Source organism: Labeo rohita, chromosome 20 (assembly GCF_022985175.1).
Source record: "Labeo rohita strain BAU-BD-2019 chromosome 20, IGBB_LRoh.1.0, whole genome shotgun sequence".
Lineage (NCBI taxonomy): Eukaryota > Metazoa > Chordata > Actinopteri > Cypriniformes > Cyprinidae > Labeo > Labeo rohita.
Window position 1 is genome coordinate 160544 of NC_066888.1, and position 22077 is coordinate 182620.

Here is a 22077-nt window from a genome sequence, read left to right on the forward strand (position 1 = left end):
GTTAGGTGTTTGAGGCCTGCATGCTCTGTTAGTGTTCCTTCCTGGGACTTGCCTGTTGTCCTGGAGGGCTTATCAGAGTCACCTTTTGAGCCTTTGGAGTCAGCTCCTGACCGGATTCTAACCTTTTTTTTTTTTTTTTGGTGCTGGCTTCTATCAAGCTTGTGGGGGCTTTGCAGGCTCTCTCTGTGAGTGAGTCATGCATGGAGTTTGCACCTGGCCTTGTTAAGGTATTTTTATGTCCCAAGCATGGTTATGTCCCCAAGGTCTTGTCCACATCATTTCGCTTCTAGGTGGTCGTTCTTCATTCCTTTTGTCCTCCTCCTTTTGTCGTCCTTTTGTGGGCGAAAGGCTCCATCTGCTCTGCCCTGTACGAGCATTGAAATTTTATGTGGATCTCTCTCGCCAGTAGCGTAAATCTTCCCAGTTGTTGGTGTGTTTTGGTGCTGAACATAAAGGACTCGCCGTTTTGAAACAGAATTTCGCTGTGGGTTAGGGATGCTGTCTCGCTTGCACATGAGGTGCAAGGTCTTTCTGCACCACTAGGTATTATGGCTCACTCTACCACGAGTGACATTTTCAGAGACGTTCCCCTGGAGGATATCTGTGTGGTGGCAGGATGGGTCCTCCCCTTCACACTTTTATCAGGTTTACAACCAGGTTTTAGACGCGGATCCTGGTTCCCAGTTTCTCAGGACTGTAATAATGTTTGAGGGAGTTCAGAAACAGTGCTTACTGATATAGAGAATAACTCCCTTTGGAGTGGCTTTGTACTTTGCAGGTCTTTTTCATGCACAAGCAGCAACATTACGGACTAGTTGAAAATATAAAAAGCAAATCGAAATTTCTGCTTCTATATTTAATCACCTGGGTCTTGTTCTAATGCCCCATGACCTTTTGTTCTTAGACCACAAAAAACGAAGTCTTGCTCGTCATTAATCATACAATTGCAGTGAACAGCTGCCACCTTCAAGCTTTAAAACAAGATGCAAAACATCACAGCAAGCACCTCCTATACACACCAATTTCAAGTCTTGTAGTCTCTTACTATGAGCTGGTAAGTAGAATCAGATGTGTTAGATGAGGGAAACATACTAAGTATGTAGTGATAAAGCTCTCCAGGACAGTTTTGAGAAACACTGAATTAGAGCTCTTTGATATTTCACTTGTCACGTCACGCTTTCTGAGTCCAAGCCTTCTTGTAAATCCCAAAAGTAAACAACAAACAGTTTTCGATACATCACAAGAAGAAGCTAAAGCACTGAATATAATACAGATAATATTGGTTTAATTTGGTATTTATATTTTCACACCACAAAATTTTATTTTGATGAATTTGATTAGCAAGAATTTGTAATTTATATGAACATTTTGTGATGTATTTGTGCTCATCTCTGCTGATTTGACATTATAGTCAATCTGCAACACCTTTTAGCTCTAAGTGCATTTATGATTTATCACTGTTCTCTTACCTTATTGCTTAACTAGAACAAATCCCATAGTTATAAGTGTGGAACAATGCCTTCCGGAGTATTGAAATTCATTATCAGTATTTTTCAGTAATTAATTCATTAATTCAGTATTTTTTTTCTACTTAACATTTTATGTTTAATTAAATGTGATAGTTTACAGTGTGTTTGTTAAAAAGCAGTGGAATCAGGACTTTAGAATTGTAATAACAGACAAATATGTGCATGTTGTGCATTTTGTTTTTATTTTATGCAATAATAATCTTTCAAAGCTTTAATGCATTCCTTGTGCACAGTTATAGGGACCCAAAACATTTAGTAGCATAGTAATATTTATACTTATAATTACAATTGTAAAGCATTTTTGTAGCTAAAACTGTAGAGCACTGCGCTAAAGGTCACTGGTTTGATTCCCAAAGAATGCAAGAATTGGTGTATATTTTATGAATGCAATGTAAGTCGCTTTGGAAGAGGTTTCTGCCAAATGTGAAGATTATGCATAGTGATTTCTGTTCAACCATGCTGAATGTTGGTAGCCCATTCTCCTTATATGTTACTTGTTGGCTACTAATCAAAGAATGATACTGTGTCACTAAGCCATAATAAGGAGACTCACAGAGTAACATTAAGGAACCAAAATTGCTAACCTAATTGTTCAAATGACTCGTATCATGTGGATCCTGAATGCACAAACATATCTTGGCATCAGTTTGGCATTTCATGCAATGACAAAGAAAAGAGAATCAATTCACTCTTGTGTTATTTTTCATATACATGATCTACAGGAAAGGAATTCTGAATAAAAGCAGTCCTAAAGATTCTGAATTTGTCTTGATTTTGAAAGCCCCTTATTTGTTAATTTTTAATACTGATCTAATGTATCATCCAAGTGTTTATCACTATAAATGTTTGGTTGTCCTCACTGACATCTGGAGACATGAAACTTCATGTACTCTGGTGGGGTGGTGATCAGACTATGCAAATATGCTCTTCATGTTTGCAAACTACTAGTTGACCCAATGTCCATATTGTGTCAACTTAAATGTTACACAAGTTGCTCACTGCTCTCAAGTAATGCATTATACAAAACACTGATTTTGTTTTCCTAGAAAGAATTTATTATATTAACTATATTAATATAATATAATGTTACATTAAAAGTACATACTCTTGTAAAAAAAAATGCTGTTATGGACACAACATATTTACCCCTAACAGTGTACACAAATGGCTTTTGCACCAGAGGAATGCTTTCATAGTTCCTATAATTATATAACTACTTTCAGAAATACCTGCAAATACCTTTTGGCGTGTACACACTGCAGGTGCAGGATTCTCATTTTTAAAACGTGCATACGCTACTAAGCTCAGATTTGATCTTAGGGTGTACATACGCTTAAAACCACACCAACGTTCATATGTATAAAAACTGTCCTTGATGTGAAGATGTGCTTAGTGCCACGTCAGGGTCAAGACAAACATACGTTAGATTAAATGTAGGACACTTTCTACGCAAAATTTTAGAACTAAGGCCCCATGTGAAACTGCTTTTTTTTAAAAAAGTCCAGGCACTTCTGAGTCCTCCATCCTCCAGTTGTTGAGGTTGTTGAATAGCGTGCTTAAATGACACTCTTATTCAGCTATTAGTGCCAAGAGGTCCTAATAGCTCCTTTACCTTAAACAGTAGCATATGGCATTACTCCAAATTGATAAAATGTTAAATTCAGTCACAGTTGCTTTGGGTGAAATGTGTGAATATACACATTAGTACCCTTTGAGTGGCAACTGTTGTACCTAGAATGGTACCCATTTTTCTGAGAGTGTTTCGATTTTTCTGAGAAAACTGAGCATAACAAAATGTTTATCAGTGCTTGTCAAAATATATCAATTGGAGAGAATGTCTCTGCTTATATGCATCTATCCCCACCCACACTGTCCTGTTTGGCAGTATCCATTTGGGACTAAAGTCCTTTAGGTTGGCCATAAATTGAAGGTTTTCCCACTGACCACAGCACTTCAGCGGTCCATTTAGATTGTCCAGCATGGATTTCATCAGAACGGTGGTGGCTTTCACCTTGTTAGCTGTGCTCGGGCAGGCAGCAGTAGTGACTGAGAATGGACTTCCTTTTCACTGGGACAAAGCCCCAAACGAACTTTCCAAGCTGGACACAGTTGATGGGGTGATCCAGGTAAAACCATGGGACTACTTACAGAGGATGGCCTTGTACAAGCTACTGATCAATTCCACTGATCCCTACATGAGCTCCATGGGCCCTGGAGAAAAGCAAAATCCTCTGTGGAGTCTTCCTCTACAGCTGGGCTGGAAGCTCAGATCAGGTACGATCAATGTACCATTCTGATGTAACAGCAGGAATCAAGCTTTTTATGATTTAAAATAGTTGTTTGAAGCTAAACAGTGTCTTTTGTTTATTATCAGAATCTAATCAGCAATATTTTTCTATAATGAGGAACAAAACCTGTATGTAGACTATAAACATAAAAACACAGGAATCGTGATATTGCAAATACTGGTGAGTACTAAAGCAGTTGTGTGTGTGACATGCTTTGAATTTGATTGGAGATTAATTTCTGAAGAACTCAAACTGAACACCCTTCTAGATAGCTACAGCACATGTGTATGTAGTACTGAGAGATACTTTTACCATCCCTATCCAAACTAGTAAGCTTCCTCCCCAAAAAGTCCATCCCCATTCTGCAAGGCACTGAGAGACTTGGTTGTGCTTATACAATACACGACCCTTAAAGAAATTAACAACTAAAAATGCAGCACCAAAAAATAAAGACACAAATATGCATTACAAGTAAAAGTAGGTTGCAGTAAATAACGGAATACATCATGCATGTGTGTGCTGAGTTATAGGAACAAAAATGTCCTCATAATGAAGGAAAACTGAAAAATGTCTCTGTATAAAAACCATTAAATTGTGTATGTGTGAATAATTAAAATACATTGATTAAATAATTGGGTGAAAAAGCTGCCTTGCTTATAGATATGAATGTAAATATGAATACATATGTATTTGTGCTTAGGAAGTCTATACGAGTAAGGAAATGTAGCTTTAGTTGTCAATTTCTTCGATTTATATCGCAGGCCGGCTGACTGACCCAAGTTCTGGCAGTAGCAGCACCTGTGGATTGGAAAGTTCAGAACCGGTTTGCATCTCTCCTCAGAGCTGGTATGCCTGTAAGTGCAGCTCTATATTTGCACCACTAGATGGATGTAAAATGAACCGTCCTGTCTTTTCTCATTTAGGCGCTTTCTCTCTCTCTAGGTGTGAACTACTACTTGTCCGTGCTTCCGTTCCTGGCAGCGGTTCAGACTGGTGTAATTGGGAAGGGTGAGATTCAACTGAAAATCGAGGTTCCAGCAGATGTGGCTCAAGATTACTGCTCCAGCTACACTGACTGTTCCACCAAACATCCCGATGCCATGACTAAGTGGGAAAATCTTTTCCAGGTGTCATTTTTCTTTCTTTTTTTTCACTCTCTGTAGATGCACATTTATGCTGAATTCAGGTAAAAATGGGAGTTTTTTGCCATTGAAATGACTGAGAAAACATGTCCTAATTACATTTGTTCAGTTAGCAGATGCTTTATTTCCTAATTGAAAATAGTTTACTTAAAAAGACTGCTTCTGTAACAAATACTACAGACTAAATACAATGCAGTGTCAAGCAGTAAGAACAATTATCATCAGGGTTGGGGAGTATCAAAACACTCTGTAGTGCCTACAGAACATCATCATACCCGTTTGAAATAGTTACTTTTTTTTTATACAGCCTAATATCAAACCCTATTTCAAACACAATTTTGGTCTTACAACATCAAACCAATGAAATAAAAAAAAAAAAGAATAACAGGATTGGAAAAGTCATCAGTCACTTGATTTAATGCATCGTAGAGACACCTTTTGCTTTAATTACAGCCATCTTTCTTTGGATATGTTTGTACTAGCTTTGCACACCTTGGTTGGGGAATATTTGCCTATTTTTCCTTGCAGATTTGCTCAAGTTCAGTCAAATTTTGTGGCAATGAAATGCTCTCTTCAAACCCATCCACAGATTTTCGACTGGATTTAAGTTAGGGCTCTGACTTGGCCACTCAAGGACGTTCACCTTCTTATCCATAATCCTTAAGTTTTTTTGGCAGTATGTTTAGGGTCATTGTCGTGTTGGAAGGTGAATGATCTGCCACCACCATGCTTCACAGTAGGTATGGTGTGTTTTGGGTGGTGTGCTGTGTTTGCTTTTTGCCAAAAACAGTCCAAAAACTTACATTTTGGTCTCATCAGACCATACTGCCCTTTGCATGAGGTATCAGACTCTTCCAAAATTGTATTTGCATAGCGCAAACGAGACTGAGTTCGACACTTTTTTTTTATTTTTAGGAAAGGCTTCTTTTGTTTTGTGTAAAGCTTGGTAGATAGTTGTCACATGCACAGACTGACCAGACCCAGCCATAAAGCCTTGTAAGTGCTCTAAAGTTGCCTTTGGCCTCCTGGTAGCTTCTCTTATCAGTGTCCTCCTGGCTCTGTCATCCACTTTGGACAAACGACCTGATCTAGGCAATGTGCTGGTGATGCCATACGCTTTCCACTTCTTCATGATGCTCTGAACAGTAGTCTGAGGGATAGCTAAAGCCTTTGAAATGTTTTTGTAGCCTTCTCCTAACCCGTGTCTTTCTACAACTTTATCCCAGAGGTCTTTTAAAAGCCCTTCCCAATCGGGGTGAATTCTTTGCCGTACCATGCGCTACTAACAGTGGAATCTTCAAGAAACAGTTATATCCAGAAAGCATTTTAAATTACCAGAGTTATTATTTAGAATTTTAACGTTATTTTTAATGTTTTAAAGTTTAAAATGTTATTTATTTCACTAAAACAAATAATGTAAACTGTAACGGGCAATTAATGTAAACAGCAGTTGGTGATTCTTCAACTCCGCAAAAGCATCCTAAGCTGCAGTCCTGGTCATAGGTTTCATACCTCTTTCATAATAGTTAAGATTATAACAAATTTAACAAAATAACTGTCCTGAATAAGTTATTTCACATAACAGGTGTTTACGCAAACTCCACAACCCCAAATAAGTGAATTTATAAAAATTGCCCCATTCAGAAATTTATATAGCCTTTAAACTGTCTGTTGTTATCTAGATGATCCACGACTGTTTTCATGTTTTGGTTTACACACCAGGCTCTTAATGCATCCTGTTTCCTTCTTAAGCATCAGTGAATTAGTATTATATATTATTTAATATTATTAATAAAGATTGTCCGCAACCTGTGTAATCTAACAGAATTTGTTACAAATTACTTTTAAAAGACTTTTTATCTGCTTTCTATCTGCTAGTTCAGACTTCATAAGTTTGTCAATTCTCAGGGGGAGACGAGGGGAAAAGAGAGAATGACAAGTTGTTTTTTCTTATCAGAATTTTCAGATTTAATCTTGGAAATGTGAGAATAAAGTCAGAATTTTTATTGTTTTTTTTTTTTTTCCATGGCTCCATAGACTGCTGCTTGAAAAACATGATTTTCTGCAACCAGATAAGCTCCGCCCACAAAAAGTCATCACTGAATTGGTTCTATATGGTTCTAATGGTTCTATATCTGTAGGTCACTAAGTAATAATGTAACGTGTAGTTAACGCTAGTTCAAGCACATATTATGAATTTAGCAAAGGGACTTTTGCTAACCTTTGCTCTTATCCTTGTTCCCCTGTAGTCTTTGAAGGACATCAGTCACTCTGATGAGACAGATTTAATCAAAAAGGACAAGATTCTGGGATTGCTGTGGGCAGCAGAAGAGGCGTCTCTACAAACGGCCTCCTCGGCCTGCAGCGAAAGGTCCATATATATAACAACCCTTTTAACAAATGTTGCTCAATGAGATCATGCCATTTCCTTTATCAAAACATGTGGGGATATTCTTCCAGCCTTGGTTTGGCAGGTACCTTATATTGCAATCAAACAAGTTTTAAGGCTTCTTTAACTCTGTGCTGTAGGCAGAAGCTGTACTCCTCTCCCGAGGTGCGGTTTGGACAGAGCTGGCTCAGCTCAGCAGCATATGTAGCAGCTGTTAATTTCCACGCCAACATCGAGAGGTCCGAGAAGTTTATGGCTCCTCTGCCGAGCCGAGTGCTGCAGGAGTCTGATAAACCACCCCACATTGCCGATCTCAGCGCTGAGGAGAACCACACACTCTACATTTTCGGCTGGATGCACAGCGTGAATCAACTGCTTAGTAAGAATATCAGAGGAAATGGAGGGAGAGAGAAAAGTTATACATTAGAGATCCAGAAGTCTGAGACCACTAGTCAAACTGCTTCTGTGCTTTTTTTCCATTTTTAATCCATCTTTTTTTGTGTCCATTAAGTAAAATTTTAAAAAGTAACCACAATGAAAGTCTATTCAAAATTCTGACATGGAATGACGTGTGAGTAAGTGATAACAGATTTTTTTTGTTAGCTATTCCATTAAAGACAGCAGTACTGGAGCTTCATGAACAAAACCTGATAATCCTGTTCTCCAGCAGGATTTTAGATGACTTGAGAAGACTTTTGTACCATGCTACATGTGTTTGTAGCTCAATATATTGATAGAAAGATTAAAAAGTCTAAATTGTTTAGTCTAACCAATATAAATGAAAACCTCCAGTCTCGGGTGATTAAGATCATTATCTTGATTTTGTTTGAACAGGTGGTTCCCTCTTGAATCTCTGGCGGAGTGCTATGTGTTCACTTCAGGCTCGGGAGAAAGGTCAAAGCCTTCTTCAAGACCTCATTCTTGACCCCAAGTTCCCTGGATTCAGTCTCATGGGAATCCTGACAGAGATGACCACCAGCTGCTGACGCATCATCTGCTGACATCACTAATAAGCATCAATAAATATAAACACTGGGTAGAATAAATCTGCTTCTAGCTGTAAATAAGAGCTGTTTACAGCAAACAGCTTATTTCAGCCGTTTGCTGTGTCCACAACAGCTCTGCATCCCAGATAATTTACCCTGACAGTGTAAACATGCATCATTTGTGTCTTTACCAAAATAAAAAAAAACAGAAAAAAATCAAACATGGCTACTTTCCATCTCATTTATTCAAAGTAAATCCAGACAAAATGCAGAAGTGTGATGTTTCTTTCTCCAACCCCTTACAATTATATATATATATATATATATATATATATAAACAGACTGTACAAAAAACTGCCTTCTTTAGGTATGAGATAAATATAACCTTAAGGTAACAAAAAGATTGATTCCTTCATAAACATTATATAACAGCTGTGACCGTGGCAGTACCCTTTAGATACTAATATGCACCATTAAATAAATAACGTATAAAAGTGAAAGGGTACCACCCCAGTGACAACTTTTGTACCTTTTTTTCTGAGACTACATTATCTACAAGCCATTCTCATTAAGTATAGCTGCAGCCTGGAGAAATACAAGGGCTTTATGCTGGAAACCTCTAAACACTTCACTGCAGAGGTTTGGCAATAGAAAAAAAAAAAAAAAAACAGCTTTGTTGTCATTATTGCATTTTTGTTCAATGCTAATAACATTTAACATTTTTAATTTAATTTTAATTCTCGTGTTGACCGGGTGGTGCTGTATTCCATAAAAGCAACTGTAATACAAAAACACTAATTGGCTGGCACACAAATGTGACATCAGGTTAAAACAATACAGCCTTGAACGTATCAGTAAACAGATACTAAAGGGAGCTTTTGGAATCTGTACAGTGATGTGCTTGGATTTGCTTGGACATGTGGAAGCACTGAACTCGAGTAAGAGCAGGATGATAAGTCCCTTGTAGCACCACCTTTAATGGTTTAATAATATTTGAATTTTTGAATTTGCTAGGAAGCGCACTTCTGTGAAGACTGACAACAGTTTGCAGCGCTCTGATTTGCATATTTGGAATGATTGATGTAATTTTAATTAGGGATGCACGATATTATCGGACTGATATCGGAATCGGCCGATAATGACTTCAAATGTAAATATCGGCATCGGCCCGATATGAAAAATTATGCCGATATGTTTTGCCGATAAGATGAATATGTTAACTCACATGTGCTAAGGGTGTGCTAGGGATTAGATCACGTCAGCAGTGTGGCTCATTCTTGAAGCAAAGTTTTGACTGAATGAGGAGTAGATTCACTGTTTTGTATCGCTGCATTTAAACTGAGAATACACATACAGAATGATGCATAGCAATAGCACGTGCAGTGGCAGCAGCGGCTATAGGAGAAAGCGCGCCGTTGTTCCATTTGGGATAATTTACTGTTGCCTGTTTCATATCCAGTCACTAGATCGCTAAATGCACATTTTAAATGGTTTTATGGTGCTCTTTGTTGTATTTTGAAACCCAATGGCTGTGTTTGCACATGACATGATCTGCATTTAAAATAAAAAGTAATTACGGCGCGCGGTCAGTGAATTCTCTTTCTTCGGCGGCGCAACGGCAAAACACACTGTTGCTCATATGAAACATTTTTCGTGAATATGACACAAGTGAGGTACAAAGCATTCTTTATAAGTTAAATAATTGGTTAGCAGGCAAATGTTAGTAGCGACCATGCAGTGGTCATGGATTCATGCAGTTCGAGCCAATACATTTAAAGCCATAAGCGGCTGTGTGTCCTGTTTTCCCGGTTGGTCACGAATTGCCACAAACTTAATAATATTTATAGTTTCTTTTCACAAATCATCACCGTCTCACCCTTTAATTTCGCAGGTTTGTTTTCTTGTCATTTACTTTTAATCCATGTTGTCGGATCATTTATGCGGGTAAACTGCGTGTGGGAAATAAAAGATTTCGTGGCAATAAATTAAGAATTCGTTAATACGACTTTTTAATTCGTTCCCTTATTTTACAAATTAATAAATTAATAAAACGTAGGAACGAATTAACAAGTTGTAGGAAATAATTATGTTCGTGTCCCGCAGCCCTGTCAGAGCGCAGTGCACCGTATAAAATAATTAGAAATTATAATTAAACATGACTTAGTGACTACATTTCTATTACTTTCTTTCCATGTTGAATGCCTTTGTATTGCAGGGCTCTAGAATGATCAAAACTGTCACTTTTTTTTTTTTTTTTTTTTTTTAAATGTGCAAGTTAAAATTTGACGTGGTCGCACTGCTCCATACAGCGCGGGTTACAGAGTTACAAAGCCGTGGCATATTCAGGATTTCACTGATCACGCAAAGAGTAGTTTTCGTTGTGAGCGCTTCGGGTGTAGAGCCTGGTTTGTATTTGTAGTGTCAGCACGAGCCAGGTGGTGACGGCAAAAAGGACGCGACTATTCTGGAAACGATGGCGGACGGAGGATTTGGTTTTCGAGTAGGGTAAAAGACCGCTTGTTAAACCAGAGAAGGTAAACATGTTGGTATTCTTGTGCAAAAAAAGTGTACTGTTTTGCCAGTTGGTCACGAATTGCCACATAACTTAATATTTTTATTTTCCCAAATCCTCACCGTCTCACCCTTTAATTTCTTAGGTTTATTTTCTTGTCATTCACTTTTAATCCATGTTTTCGTATCTCTTACTGTGATAAATTGCGGGTGGGAAATAAAATATTTCGTGGGAATAAATTAACAATTCATTAATACTACATATTAATTTGTTCCCTCATTTTACAAATTAATAAATTAATAAATCATAGGAACGAATTAAGAAATTGTAGCAATGAATTATGTCCTGTTCATGTCCCGCAAAGCACCCTCACAGTCACCCAGTTTAGTTCTACTTTTCTGTTTTCGTTTTGAAATGTTGTATTCAGATTGCGAATTCGAAAGTGAAAGCATCCGAAGTTCGGCTTATAACATAGCAAAAGTGAACTTAATTTACAAAATTCAGATCATAAATAATGCTAGTCTACTGATGAAAAAGAAGGGATTGAATGTAAACCACTCATTACTATTTATTTAATCCTAACGAATAAGTTATTGTTAAAAACTAACTTTCCAAATAAAATGATATATATCGGTATCGGCCAAAATGAGATGAAAAAATATCGGCATATCGGATATCGGCAAAAATCCAATATCGTGCATCTCTAATTTTAATCATTCAGCCTACAACCCTGTTGAGATTTTTTAAGTAGCAATGGCTTCTCTGATGACTACAAAAAAAACAAAAAACAAAAAAAAAAACAACTGCTTTAACAGAATCACATGCCCTGGCTGCTGAAATGAGTATAGTTCAGTTTACTCTTATTTCTGCATTGTGACTGTCTTTTTGTTGAATAATGTTTTGCCTGGAAATATATGTCATAAATGGTACAGAGTAAATATTTGTATAAATATGATATGTAAAATTGGAAGCATATGTATTGTATGCTTCACAGGACTGTTTCGTTACATATAGTGTGCCAGTTAATACAAGCACCATAATGGATTTAAAAAGAATATATAACATGCAGTAAACTCAGACCATCAGTTGACCAAACAAAGATGATGCTGAACTATAGTACTTTAACCTGTTTACTCGAAGCTTGGCATTAATCCCATTAAGAGAAGCATTTCCAAAAAGCCCAGATTTGTATCTCGCGTCTGCTCTCCTAAAGGGTTAATATGTACTTTCTTTGCACTGTAATTTAAAAAGAATGGAAGACCGTAACCTAAAAATTATTTGCATTCTAGCAGATTTATAATAACGTTATGCAATTATACGACATACTTGTTATGGCCATGTCAGTCACGTCATGTGAAATTAAAATAACTGGTGTTGGAACACAGCCATAGTGAACTCTGTGTGTTGAGCCGTTGTCACCACAGTATACTTATATTGTGTTACTCGGTTTTCCTTTGCCCACAGTAACATTTTGTTCTTGGTATGTCTTTCTTATGCTGTCAAGCTGATCTACATCTATATATTCATAATCATGCACATCGTTGTCATCATCGTCATGTTTTGTGATGGATATGTTTTCCAGACTTCGGCCCTTGGCAGGATCTGAGGGGGGAATCAAACGCCCACTTAAAATTTGGGTGAGGACACAAGGACACATAAGCTTTAAAAGACAGCCTGTTAAACGTGAAGTGTGTAAATGTATTAAATACCTTCTCTTGTTCAGCCTAAATATGATAATTATAAAATAAGCCCTTGTTTGAGTTTCTTAAAAAGTGTACATAGTTCTGTCTGAACATCTTGACTGGCCAGCATAGCTAACTGAGTTTGGAGCCAATGGCCTCATTTATAAAACATGTGTACGCACAGATTTGATCTTAGAGAGCATGTACACTAAAATCCAAGCCAATGTTCAGAACAGTCCTTGACGCGGAAAAGTGCACTTCAGTTGTAAGCAGCTGTATGCACAGTATGTACGCAAATTTGAGAAAATTTGAGAAATGATCTTAGAACAAATGTAGGACGGTTTCTGCACAACATTTGATTAATGAGGCCTCTGGAAACCTGTATGAAAACAGTCACTATTTTCGTATTTTGAGTTGGTGATGCTAGAAACACTGAAATTACACACTTCATATTTAACATACACTGATAAACACTAAAGAGGGATGAAGCAGAATGTTCCTACCTTTCTGCAGTTTAGGTTTTTGAAAAGTGACTGGACTACTGGGAATCTTTTTGTCATTTCCATTTTTTGTGTCACTGCATTGCATGAAGTCATCGTGCTTAAAAGGTTCAACACAAAGACTCTGTGACAGGATGACAGAACATTGTGAAATTACACATTGTACAAGTGAATAGTTTGTTAATGGCTTCAGGATTATTTTCACTAGTCTTTTCAATAGTCTTAGTACAAATCATCAACAAACAGATCATTAAATATCATAAATCATAAATAAATATACATTTTGAATAAATGACTTTTGAGAGTTTACAAAAACAAAACAAAACAGTTGTGAACAGTACTAAAACTAATAAACAACAACAAAATATCTTGAGGACAAAGACTCTTTTCTATTAAACTATGATGTCAACACATTACGTAAAATGCAATTATGCAATGTTATATTGCTTCGCAAAGTGAGCATAACAGCAGCATATACTATAACATATATCATTATAGGCCAGGTTTAAAATGCAACAATCAGTTTTATACAAGTTCTAACAACAAATCGCTTTGATGTCTTTCTGTTTTCCCCTTGCAATGTCTGTAAGGTTGGCCTATACAATAACATCTTGATTAAACAGTTCAGTCCTTATTGCATTGTCTTAGTAAAATAATCCACTAGGAGGCGCTCAAGGGTACTTCCATCAAATTTATAAACCTTCTACCATATTTCTGTCCACTTTACTGTTGAAATAGCGGCTCTAATATCAGCTGAGGGGTCTTTATTTATTGTTCTGTATATAAAATTAATGAAATTTGCATTTAAAATGCAGATCTGCAAGCAGATCGTTTCACATGTGAGGAGATCTCTGAATATATTCTGACATTCATTATTAGATTTTTCACATTTTGTTTCTGTTAGACTTTCAGATCTCACACATTAAAATTATTTTTAACAATTATTTCTAATGTAATGCAATGTTCTTCACTTAAGAGCATTCCTGTCTACAGACTGAAATACATTTCTCATTTACAAAGTTAAATCAGTGTGAATGTGTTTTTATATGTTTTTGTATTTTATGGAGATAATAATCAAAGATTTTGATGCTGTACTCCAGCTCTACCAAGTGTCAGTTGATATAGACTCTTCACAGATCATTTCTGCAATGGCTTGGCCTTTTCTTACAAGTACTTCTCTGGATTTTTCACGATGTGCATTGGGCCATTGTCTTGCTGGAAGAACTCTTTGATTCTTAAATGCAGATCCAGGCTTCTTGTTCACTTACGATAAATGCACTCCTTAAGCATGTGTTAAATATTCTATTCTGTGTTAAATTCTGTCTCTGTGTGAAATAAGATTACAACATGAAGGCATCTCATCATGAATGAATCGTGTTTGACATCTTATGTTTCATAAACCTGTTAAATTAATTCCTTGTAGAAATAAACATCATGTTTGTTTTTGAGTTTTTACAGTTTTGATCATTGTGATTTTTCATCTGCTTGTAATTTGCAATATCTCTAATCTGCCAAAATCTAAAACACACAAGTAGTAGAAGTGCTTAGTACACATCTTCAGTTTTTTTTTTAAAGCAGTTTTGTTTGAAGGATTTTGAACAAAAAAAAAAATGTTTTGCTCGTTAACCATACCGTGGGTAAATTTGCCAAGCATTCTTTATATATTTTCTTTCTTTCTTCTTTTTTTTTTTTATCTTAAAGCTTTAAGTATTAAGTATTTTGTGCTTACAAGTGTTCTGTGAATGGAACTACTGCACTTGCCTTAGCATGAAACTCTCGTACTGTATATCTACTCTCTCATTCTCTCATCAAACCTATAGTGTACACAAGCTTTTAAATACCACTTCAGTGATTTACAGTAAGCCGTTTGAATCCCATATAACCTGCATTTTTGATTATTTCTGTTAAGTCAGGTCCACTTCACAGCTTATTCTGGCTAAGAGACACATGCCACCCAAAGATCTTGTTTGGATATTTGCTTCTAAGGGCTTTAAACTAAATTTGCCTTCACGTATGTGAAGCCACACACTTTGGCAAATCCAAGAGTTACTTTTAAATCCAGTGATAAGTCAAAGTTTGTTCCCTAGCATACTGATGTAAACGTGTATCTTGATGCACAAAGCCGTCAGACAGGAACTGGTGATTTCAGCCTGCTCTAGAAATTTTCTACGCAGTATGCATCAGATCTTCTGTGCAAGGTTCCCACACCTTGGTTAACTTCAAATTTAAAGACCTTTCCACGACTTTTCAGGTCCAATACCCTCAAATTCACTTAATGTGGGGATACATTTCAAGTGAGAGCAAGGTTACATCGTGTTACCTTGTAAGATACATTGTTACAGTTTTTATGTGGCACACACAACTATGCAAAAAAAAAAATGCATTTATTTTTGGTAATATGAAAGAGATCTGATAGAAATGCATGTAGCTAATGTAAATCAAGCAAACTGGTATGCATAGGCCATGGAATGTTGGCAAAATAACACAATAGCAGACGGGAGGGAATCATGGAATTTTTCCAGAAAACTTCTTGGACAAAATAAATTGAAGCACTTTCAAGGACCTGTATCTATGTATGTTTATTTTCATACTTTCCATGTTTTCAACTTTCCAGGGACTTTTTTTTTTTTTTTTAATTTACAGACTCATTTAAATTACAGACTCAAGCATTTCAAGGACCCATAGGAACCCTGTCTGTGAATGGTTTGTGGATGTGCTTTCTAATGGTGTGGTTACAAAATACAATGAATTACACAGGAATAACGACAGCGAAATAAACATCCTAAGATAACCTTACAAAAATTAACCATGGTTTTATTATAGTAAAAGTGTAGTAACCATGTTTTTTGGTGCATTGATTACCATTTATATAACCACAGCTTTACTACAAATACCATGGTTAAACCATGGTTAGTGTAACTTGTGGTTACCATGGTTTAACTATAGTAACTATATATATATATGGTTTTATTTGTAGTAAAACCATGGTTAATTTTCCTAGGGGACATTCTACCAGCTAATAAGGAAGTCAACTCTAAGCAGCAGAAAGCAAAAAGGCAGTTTACCTGTGGAGAGCAGCTGGAGTTCTCACTGTTTGCGCTCTCAGACCTGGACGACATCATCTTGGGAGGCCGTGGTGGAGGGTCTTTTGGTTTTTTGGGAGGCCGTGGAGGGGGTGTGATGGTAGTAACGGCGTACCTCCTGAGTGTGTAGTAGCAGTCCTCTGAGATCTCCTCTATGGCTGAATTTCCACTACATACTGGACTCTCGCCATCCCATCGCTGTTTTACATTGAGGATCAAGTCTGTGCGATTTACTGGCACCTCCCTGATCTCTGACAGGTCAGTGTTCGAAATGAGGAGGCAAGGGTCAGAGATCTCCTCCTCGATGTGCAGACCAGGCGCTCCAGCCAAAACGTCCACCTTCAAAGAGAGGTCACGCACAGACACTTTGACGTTGAAGGGCAGTGGGAACCATCGGCATATTTCCACCATGGTGTATTGACGCTTATCTTTAACAAGCTCCATGAATCCCCCCTCTAAACACATGGGGAGGCGCACAGGCTCCTTAACCTCCTTCCCGTGGCTTTTCTCTGTAACTTTCAGACATTGAAAAGCATCAGCTGCCCTCTTAGTCCCATTGTGCGAAAGCGCACAGCTTTTGCCTTTTGTCACTATAAACTCATCTCCGGCACTAACGGAATCTAGCCCGTTGTACACGGACTCAAACTCCCTAGTGGCGACCACGCGGATCTGTTCGGTCTCGCTGCGTGCCCGTTCCAGATCGTAGGCGGTGGGGAATTGCCGCGGCCTGCGTTTGAAGCGCCCGTTGTAGGACTCCGGAATAAGAAAGTGTCTTGTTGATTCACGACCCATTTCCGAGGCCAGTATTCGTTTAGCATAGAAAGCATGATGAATGATCACGTGTTCGGAATCAAAAAGCGTTTCCAGTTCTGGCGAAAGCTTGAAATGCCTTTCACATGACAACTTGGCCACCACAGGAAAAAAGTCTGGAGGCCTCTTGAAAATATCTGTAAGGGAGAGAGGCTGCACAAAGGAGTCACAATCAAACTGTTCGGTGACATCCACCACCTCCACGTCCAAATTTGATGGGATGACCAGAATTTTCTCACTGACTGTAGAGAGAAAGGGTTTAAAAGAGTTTAAAAGTTTGTAGGAGTGAAAAAAGTGGGCTTTATTCATGAGATTTTCTGTGTAAGCCAACTACCTAAACGCTTTCATACAAACATTGTTTCACTGAATTGAATATGACAGTTTATGTATAAATGGATTTATAAACATGTTCACAAAGAACACTTTTAACTCATGTTGAATAAAGCCAAAGACTGTAGAATACCCTTAAAGGGACTTTGATAAAGCCTAATGATTTTCCTAGCTAAACTTCATCTTTACTGATTGGATTACACAGCAAAAACATCTACTAGCCCTAAAACTAACCCTTTTTTACTATACACTTTACTATAAGGTCCCTTTATTTAACATTAGTTAATGAATGAATTAACATTATCTAACAATGAGCAAAACATGTGTTCAAGCATTTGTTAACCTTTGTTATTGTCAGTCAACAGTCAATTGTTAGAACAAAAGGAACTTTTGATTTTAATAATGTATTTGTACATGTTGAAATTAACATTAACTAAGATTATTAAATGCTTTAGAAGTATTTATCAGTGTTAGTTTAGTTAGATGTAATTATCAGTCACTAATTTAGTTAGTGTTAAAAATGGAAACTTATTGTGACACCAAAATCTCTAAATCCTGAATTTACTTGAGAAGCAAAAAAGACTTATTTGATCTCTTGCCTTAAGAAAATCTAACTAAGATTTAGGGTAATATTTCAGATTAGGGAACACTGTTCACTATTAACTAGTTGCTTATTAGCATGTGTATTACCAGCATATTGGCTTTTTATTAGTACTTATAAAACACATATTAATGCCTTATTCTGCATGAGCTTATTTTAGATCCCTTAAACCTACACTATACCTAAACTTAACAACTACCTTACTAACTATTAATAAGCAGCAAATTAGCAGTTTGTTCAGTGAAAACTCTTAGTTAACAGTGAATGTGTGTTCCCTAAAGTATTACCAGATTTATTGTAAAAAGTGTACGGTTACACTTTATTGGTCCAGTTCTCGCTATTAACAAAGCATTAACTATGGCTTTTGTCTCAATAAACTCCTATTTTGCTGCTAACTACTAATAGTTAGTAAGGTAGTTGTTAAATTCAGGTACTGGGTAGGATTAGGGATGCAGAATATGGTCATGCAGAAAAGGTGCAATATAAGTGCTAATAAACAGCCAATATGTTAATAATAGGCATGCTAATAAACAACTAGTTGATAGTGAGAATAGTTCCCTATGCTAAAGTGTTGCCAAAATTATACATACCAGAAAATTAAAAGTGAAAGCAAATTTTCCCCATACCATTGACAAATAATTTCTTCTTGATTTTAACATAAAGCTCTTTCAATTTTGTTGAATTTCTCGTAAACAAGACTTAATTGTTGGTTCTTTTAAAGGATGCTATTTTTACAGAAAACAAGACCAAAAAAAAAAAAAACTTAAAATTAAGAAAACTATTTGCTATAATCCTGTTATTAACAATATTTGTGTACACTACTAGAATAGGAACGAAACTATTGTCATACTCACGCTTTGTGACAGCCTTTAATTCATACACAGGAGTCAACTTCAGCTCTCCAGATACATTCTCCAGCAAATTCGAGAATAAAAAGTCCTTCTTGGGCACAGTTTTGACCTCCGTTACTGTCCTCTGTCTACCTTTGGAGATTTTCCACTCCGCTATTTCTTTCAGGTTATAAAATTGGTTGTCCTGGCACTCTGTGAAGTGGCCTTGCTGGGAGAAGCTCAGGCTAAAGCAGAACTTGGGCTCTCTGTGTAGCAGTTCACATTGCACACATCCACCGTTGAGCTCATGGGTGACAGCAGTAATTCTGAAGCTGTCTCCCTTCCGTATGACGCCCTGTGCCAGCGGAATCTCCAAACCATTGAGGAATACGGGCTGGGACAGTCTGTGGGAGCAGACCTTCACTGAGTCTGCTATCTCTTGTATGCTTCGGTACGGCTGACTGTCAGCCACTAGTCTGAACAAACCTGTCACACAGAGTACAAAGTCAAATCACTCTAGGAACAAAAAGTGGCGACAACATAGAGAATGTGGATAATGAAAATAATACAAACACATGAAGCTTTTTTAGTGAGTCATTAACAGGGCCATCATACCACTATTATTCTGGATGGTGCAATGGAAAAGAAAAAACACTATTTCTGTCCACTATCCACTATATCTGACTTTTCCCAGTGAAGATGGAGATTTTCCTCTACAAGCAATTCCAGCACAGCAAGATTATCATGGAAAACACTACATTGGACAACTTTAAGTTTAAGATCAGCAGCTGACCGTCACAGATCATAAAGACAGCAGGATTAAACCTCTGCACAAAAATGGTAACGCAGCAATGACTTTGCTCTAATTATGAACCAAAGACAGTGCAAATTTTATCCTTGCATATTAATCGCTGTTCACATCAGGTTCAAGACAAGTCTAAGTTTAGGGGCCAGTTCTCACTATTAACTAAATATTAATTACGACTGTTGCATCAGTAACCTTCTAACCTGTTGCTTATTAATAATTTGTAAGGTAGTTGTTAAGTTTTGATATGGGGTTGGATTAAGGGATCTAAATTATGGTAATGCAGAATATGGCATTAATATGAGCTTTAAAAACATTAATATGTTAGCAATATGCATGCTATTTAATAGTGAGAATTGGTCCTTAAAATAAAGTATTGCCTATATTGTACAAATATAAAAAATGAATGATCACACTTTATTTTAAGGTCCAATTCTCACTATTAACAAACCATTAACTATGACTTCTGCCTCACTAAACTACTAATTTGCTGCTTATAAGTAATTAGTAAGGTAGTTAAGTTCATGTATTGGGTAGGATTAAGGATATAAAATACGGTCATGCAGAATATGTGCTTTATAAATGCTAATAAATAGCCAATATGTTATGAATAGGCATGCTAATAAGCAACTAGTTAATAGTGAGAAATGTTCCCTATACTGAAGTGTTACGAAATGAATATATTCAAAAAGTTCATGTTATGTGACAGAATCTGTTGCATGGCCAGAAGCAACAGATTATCTTATTTATTTGATTATTTAACATTTATTCGAAACATTCACCGACATGTAAAAAAGAATTATCATGGATGATCAGATGACGAGATCTGCAACACGACTTCCTCCATTTGCGTCTTTCGGACCCTCAAAGACTGAACAAAATAAAGCCGACATCTTACACAAATGTGAAAGTAACATGCATACGCATACTTTAAAATACGTTTTTGTTGTTGTTAGCCTGTGTTTCATGTATTTGCAATTATTGTACGTATGTGAACTTTTTTAAATATTCCATTTTAAACATTTTAGTTTAAGCATTTAATCTTTTGTTAAGCATTACCGAAACAGGGTTAATGAATTTTGAAGTGAATTTATTAAAAAACAAATGTATGTAAAAAATTTCAACAAATGACACAGAGATAAATTGTGATTTAACTGAGCTGTAAAAGGTGCTTCTCAAACAGACTGATCAAGTTTAGCTATTTTCTGTTGTTTTAAACAGACACATTTTAACCAATAACCAGATCACTTGCTTATTAAAGATACAAACAATTCATTTTGGAAGTTGCATTTCAATAAGGAAAAAGTTAGTATGACACTAAAATGTAATTTGAAACAGATATAAAATATATATAAAAAAGAGAGGAAGAAAAATGTGATGGTGAGAAGGGTCTAAAGTTTTAAAATATCTACTGTGCACTGAAACTCCGTTACCTGGATATTCCACAGGAATTTCAATCTCATTGTTGCTGGAGGTCTGTGCAGTGAATCTGGTGATGGTGATTTCAATAATTTTTAGCAAATCTCCTGTTGAAAGAGAGCACTCTCTTCCAAACATCTCATACACGCAGCCTGAAAAAGAACAATTTGTTAGTGTTAAAATACACTGCAAAATTTTCAGTATTCCATTTTGTTTCGATTGCAGTAAAACTATTTCTTCATAGTTCAACACAAGCACTGGAGTGCTGTTGTGAGCAGTTAAATGACATCACAGAAGACATATTACACTTAAAGGAACTAGAAAAAGATCAGAAAGAAGTGGGTTTCCGCTCTGCATCGTGTGGTTTGAAAATAAATTTAATGTTTCTTCAACTGATAATTTCAGTAGTTTTCTTGCTAGTTAAACACTTAAAAAAATTATAGTTTAATGACCTATTTGTGAAAGCTGATATTGGTTCATATGTGAAAACATGCCCATATTCAAAGTTTAAAAACAAACTGTATAACAGGATTATGTTGCGTATTTTGCCTTTTATTAAAAAAAGAAAAAAAAAAAATCGAAAGCAACAAGGTTATTATGAATTATCATTATCAAAATTTCACCATTTCAACATGCTGTTTCTCTGCGGCAAACCATTTCTCACCTACACCATTAAACGTACACAAGCGGTTCTAGATTTTACAGTGCTCGAAATGCTAAATTTCAGCTGTTATTTGACTCTGAGGAGAAGATGAATTATGAGCAGGTAATGCTGCAGTTTTACTCTTACCTTGACAATATATTCCCGACTGGATCTGAAGCACTCTGGGGAACATTTTAGGATCCAGAAACTGCGTGAATTCGTGCAGCGTCGTAGCCATCTTCAGCTGCGGTTTTTCCAGGAGACACTTTTAAAGCTCTGGATGGGCTGAGAGACGAGGCTCTGTACCTCGTGAATCCATAAAACGTCCCGTGAGAGGGTTAACGGAGGGCTAGATGTCAGAGGAACTCCCAGGATGCCCTTTGCCCCCTCCAGACGCCCCTTTAGCTCAGCAGTGAAGACTGAGAACAAAACTGTGAGGCATCCTGCGCAGCGGAGGAGGACAGGAAGCCGAGTACAGCTCAAAGACCACAACTCAACGCATTGTTAAGCAAAGCTGCACCGGGTATC

At 36.8% G+C, this 22077-nt stretch overlaps 2 protein-coding genes across 2 annotated transcripts; one reads left to right on the plus strand and one right to left on the minus strand.

Annotated features, from left to right (window-relative positions):
* Window positions 1–3427: 3427 nt before the first annotated feature.
* On the plus strand, window positions 3428–8555 carry LOC127182973 (protein leg1a). Its single transcript, XM_051138688.1, has 6 exons — window positions 3428–3803; window positions 4579–4671; window positions 4760–4944; window positions 7209–7330; window positions 7489–7727; window positions 8183–8555. Exons 1-6 carry the CDS (start codon window positions 3509–3511, stop codon window positions 8332–8334), a joined length of 1086 nt encoding a protein of 361 aa, XP_050994645.1. The 5' UTR covers window positions 3428–3508; the 3' UTR covers window positions 8335–8555.
* On the minus strand, window positions 8281–22028 carry themis (thymocyte selection associated). The gene is made up of 6 exons (XM_051138687.1): window positions 21697–22028; window positions 20921–21058; window positions 18707–19168; window positions 16094–17163; window positions 13032–13152; window positions 8281–12448 (listed from the first exon to the last, which is right to left on the minus strand). The coding sequence occupies exons 1-6, from the start codon at window positions 21785–21787 to the stop codon at window positions 12276–12278; spliced, it is 2055 nt and encodes a 684-aa protein (XP_050994644.1). The 5' UTR covers window positions 21788–22028; the 3' UTR covers window positions 8281–12275.
* Between the last annotated feature and the right edge of the window lie 49 nt (window positions 22029–22077).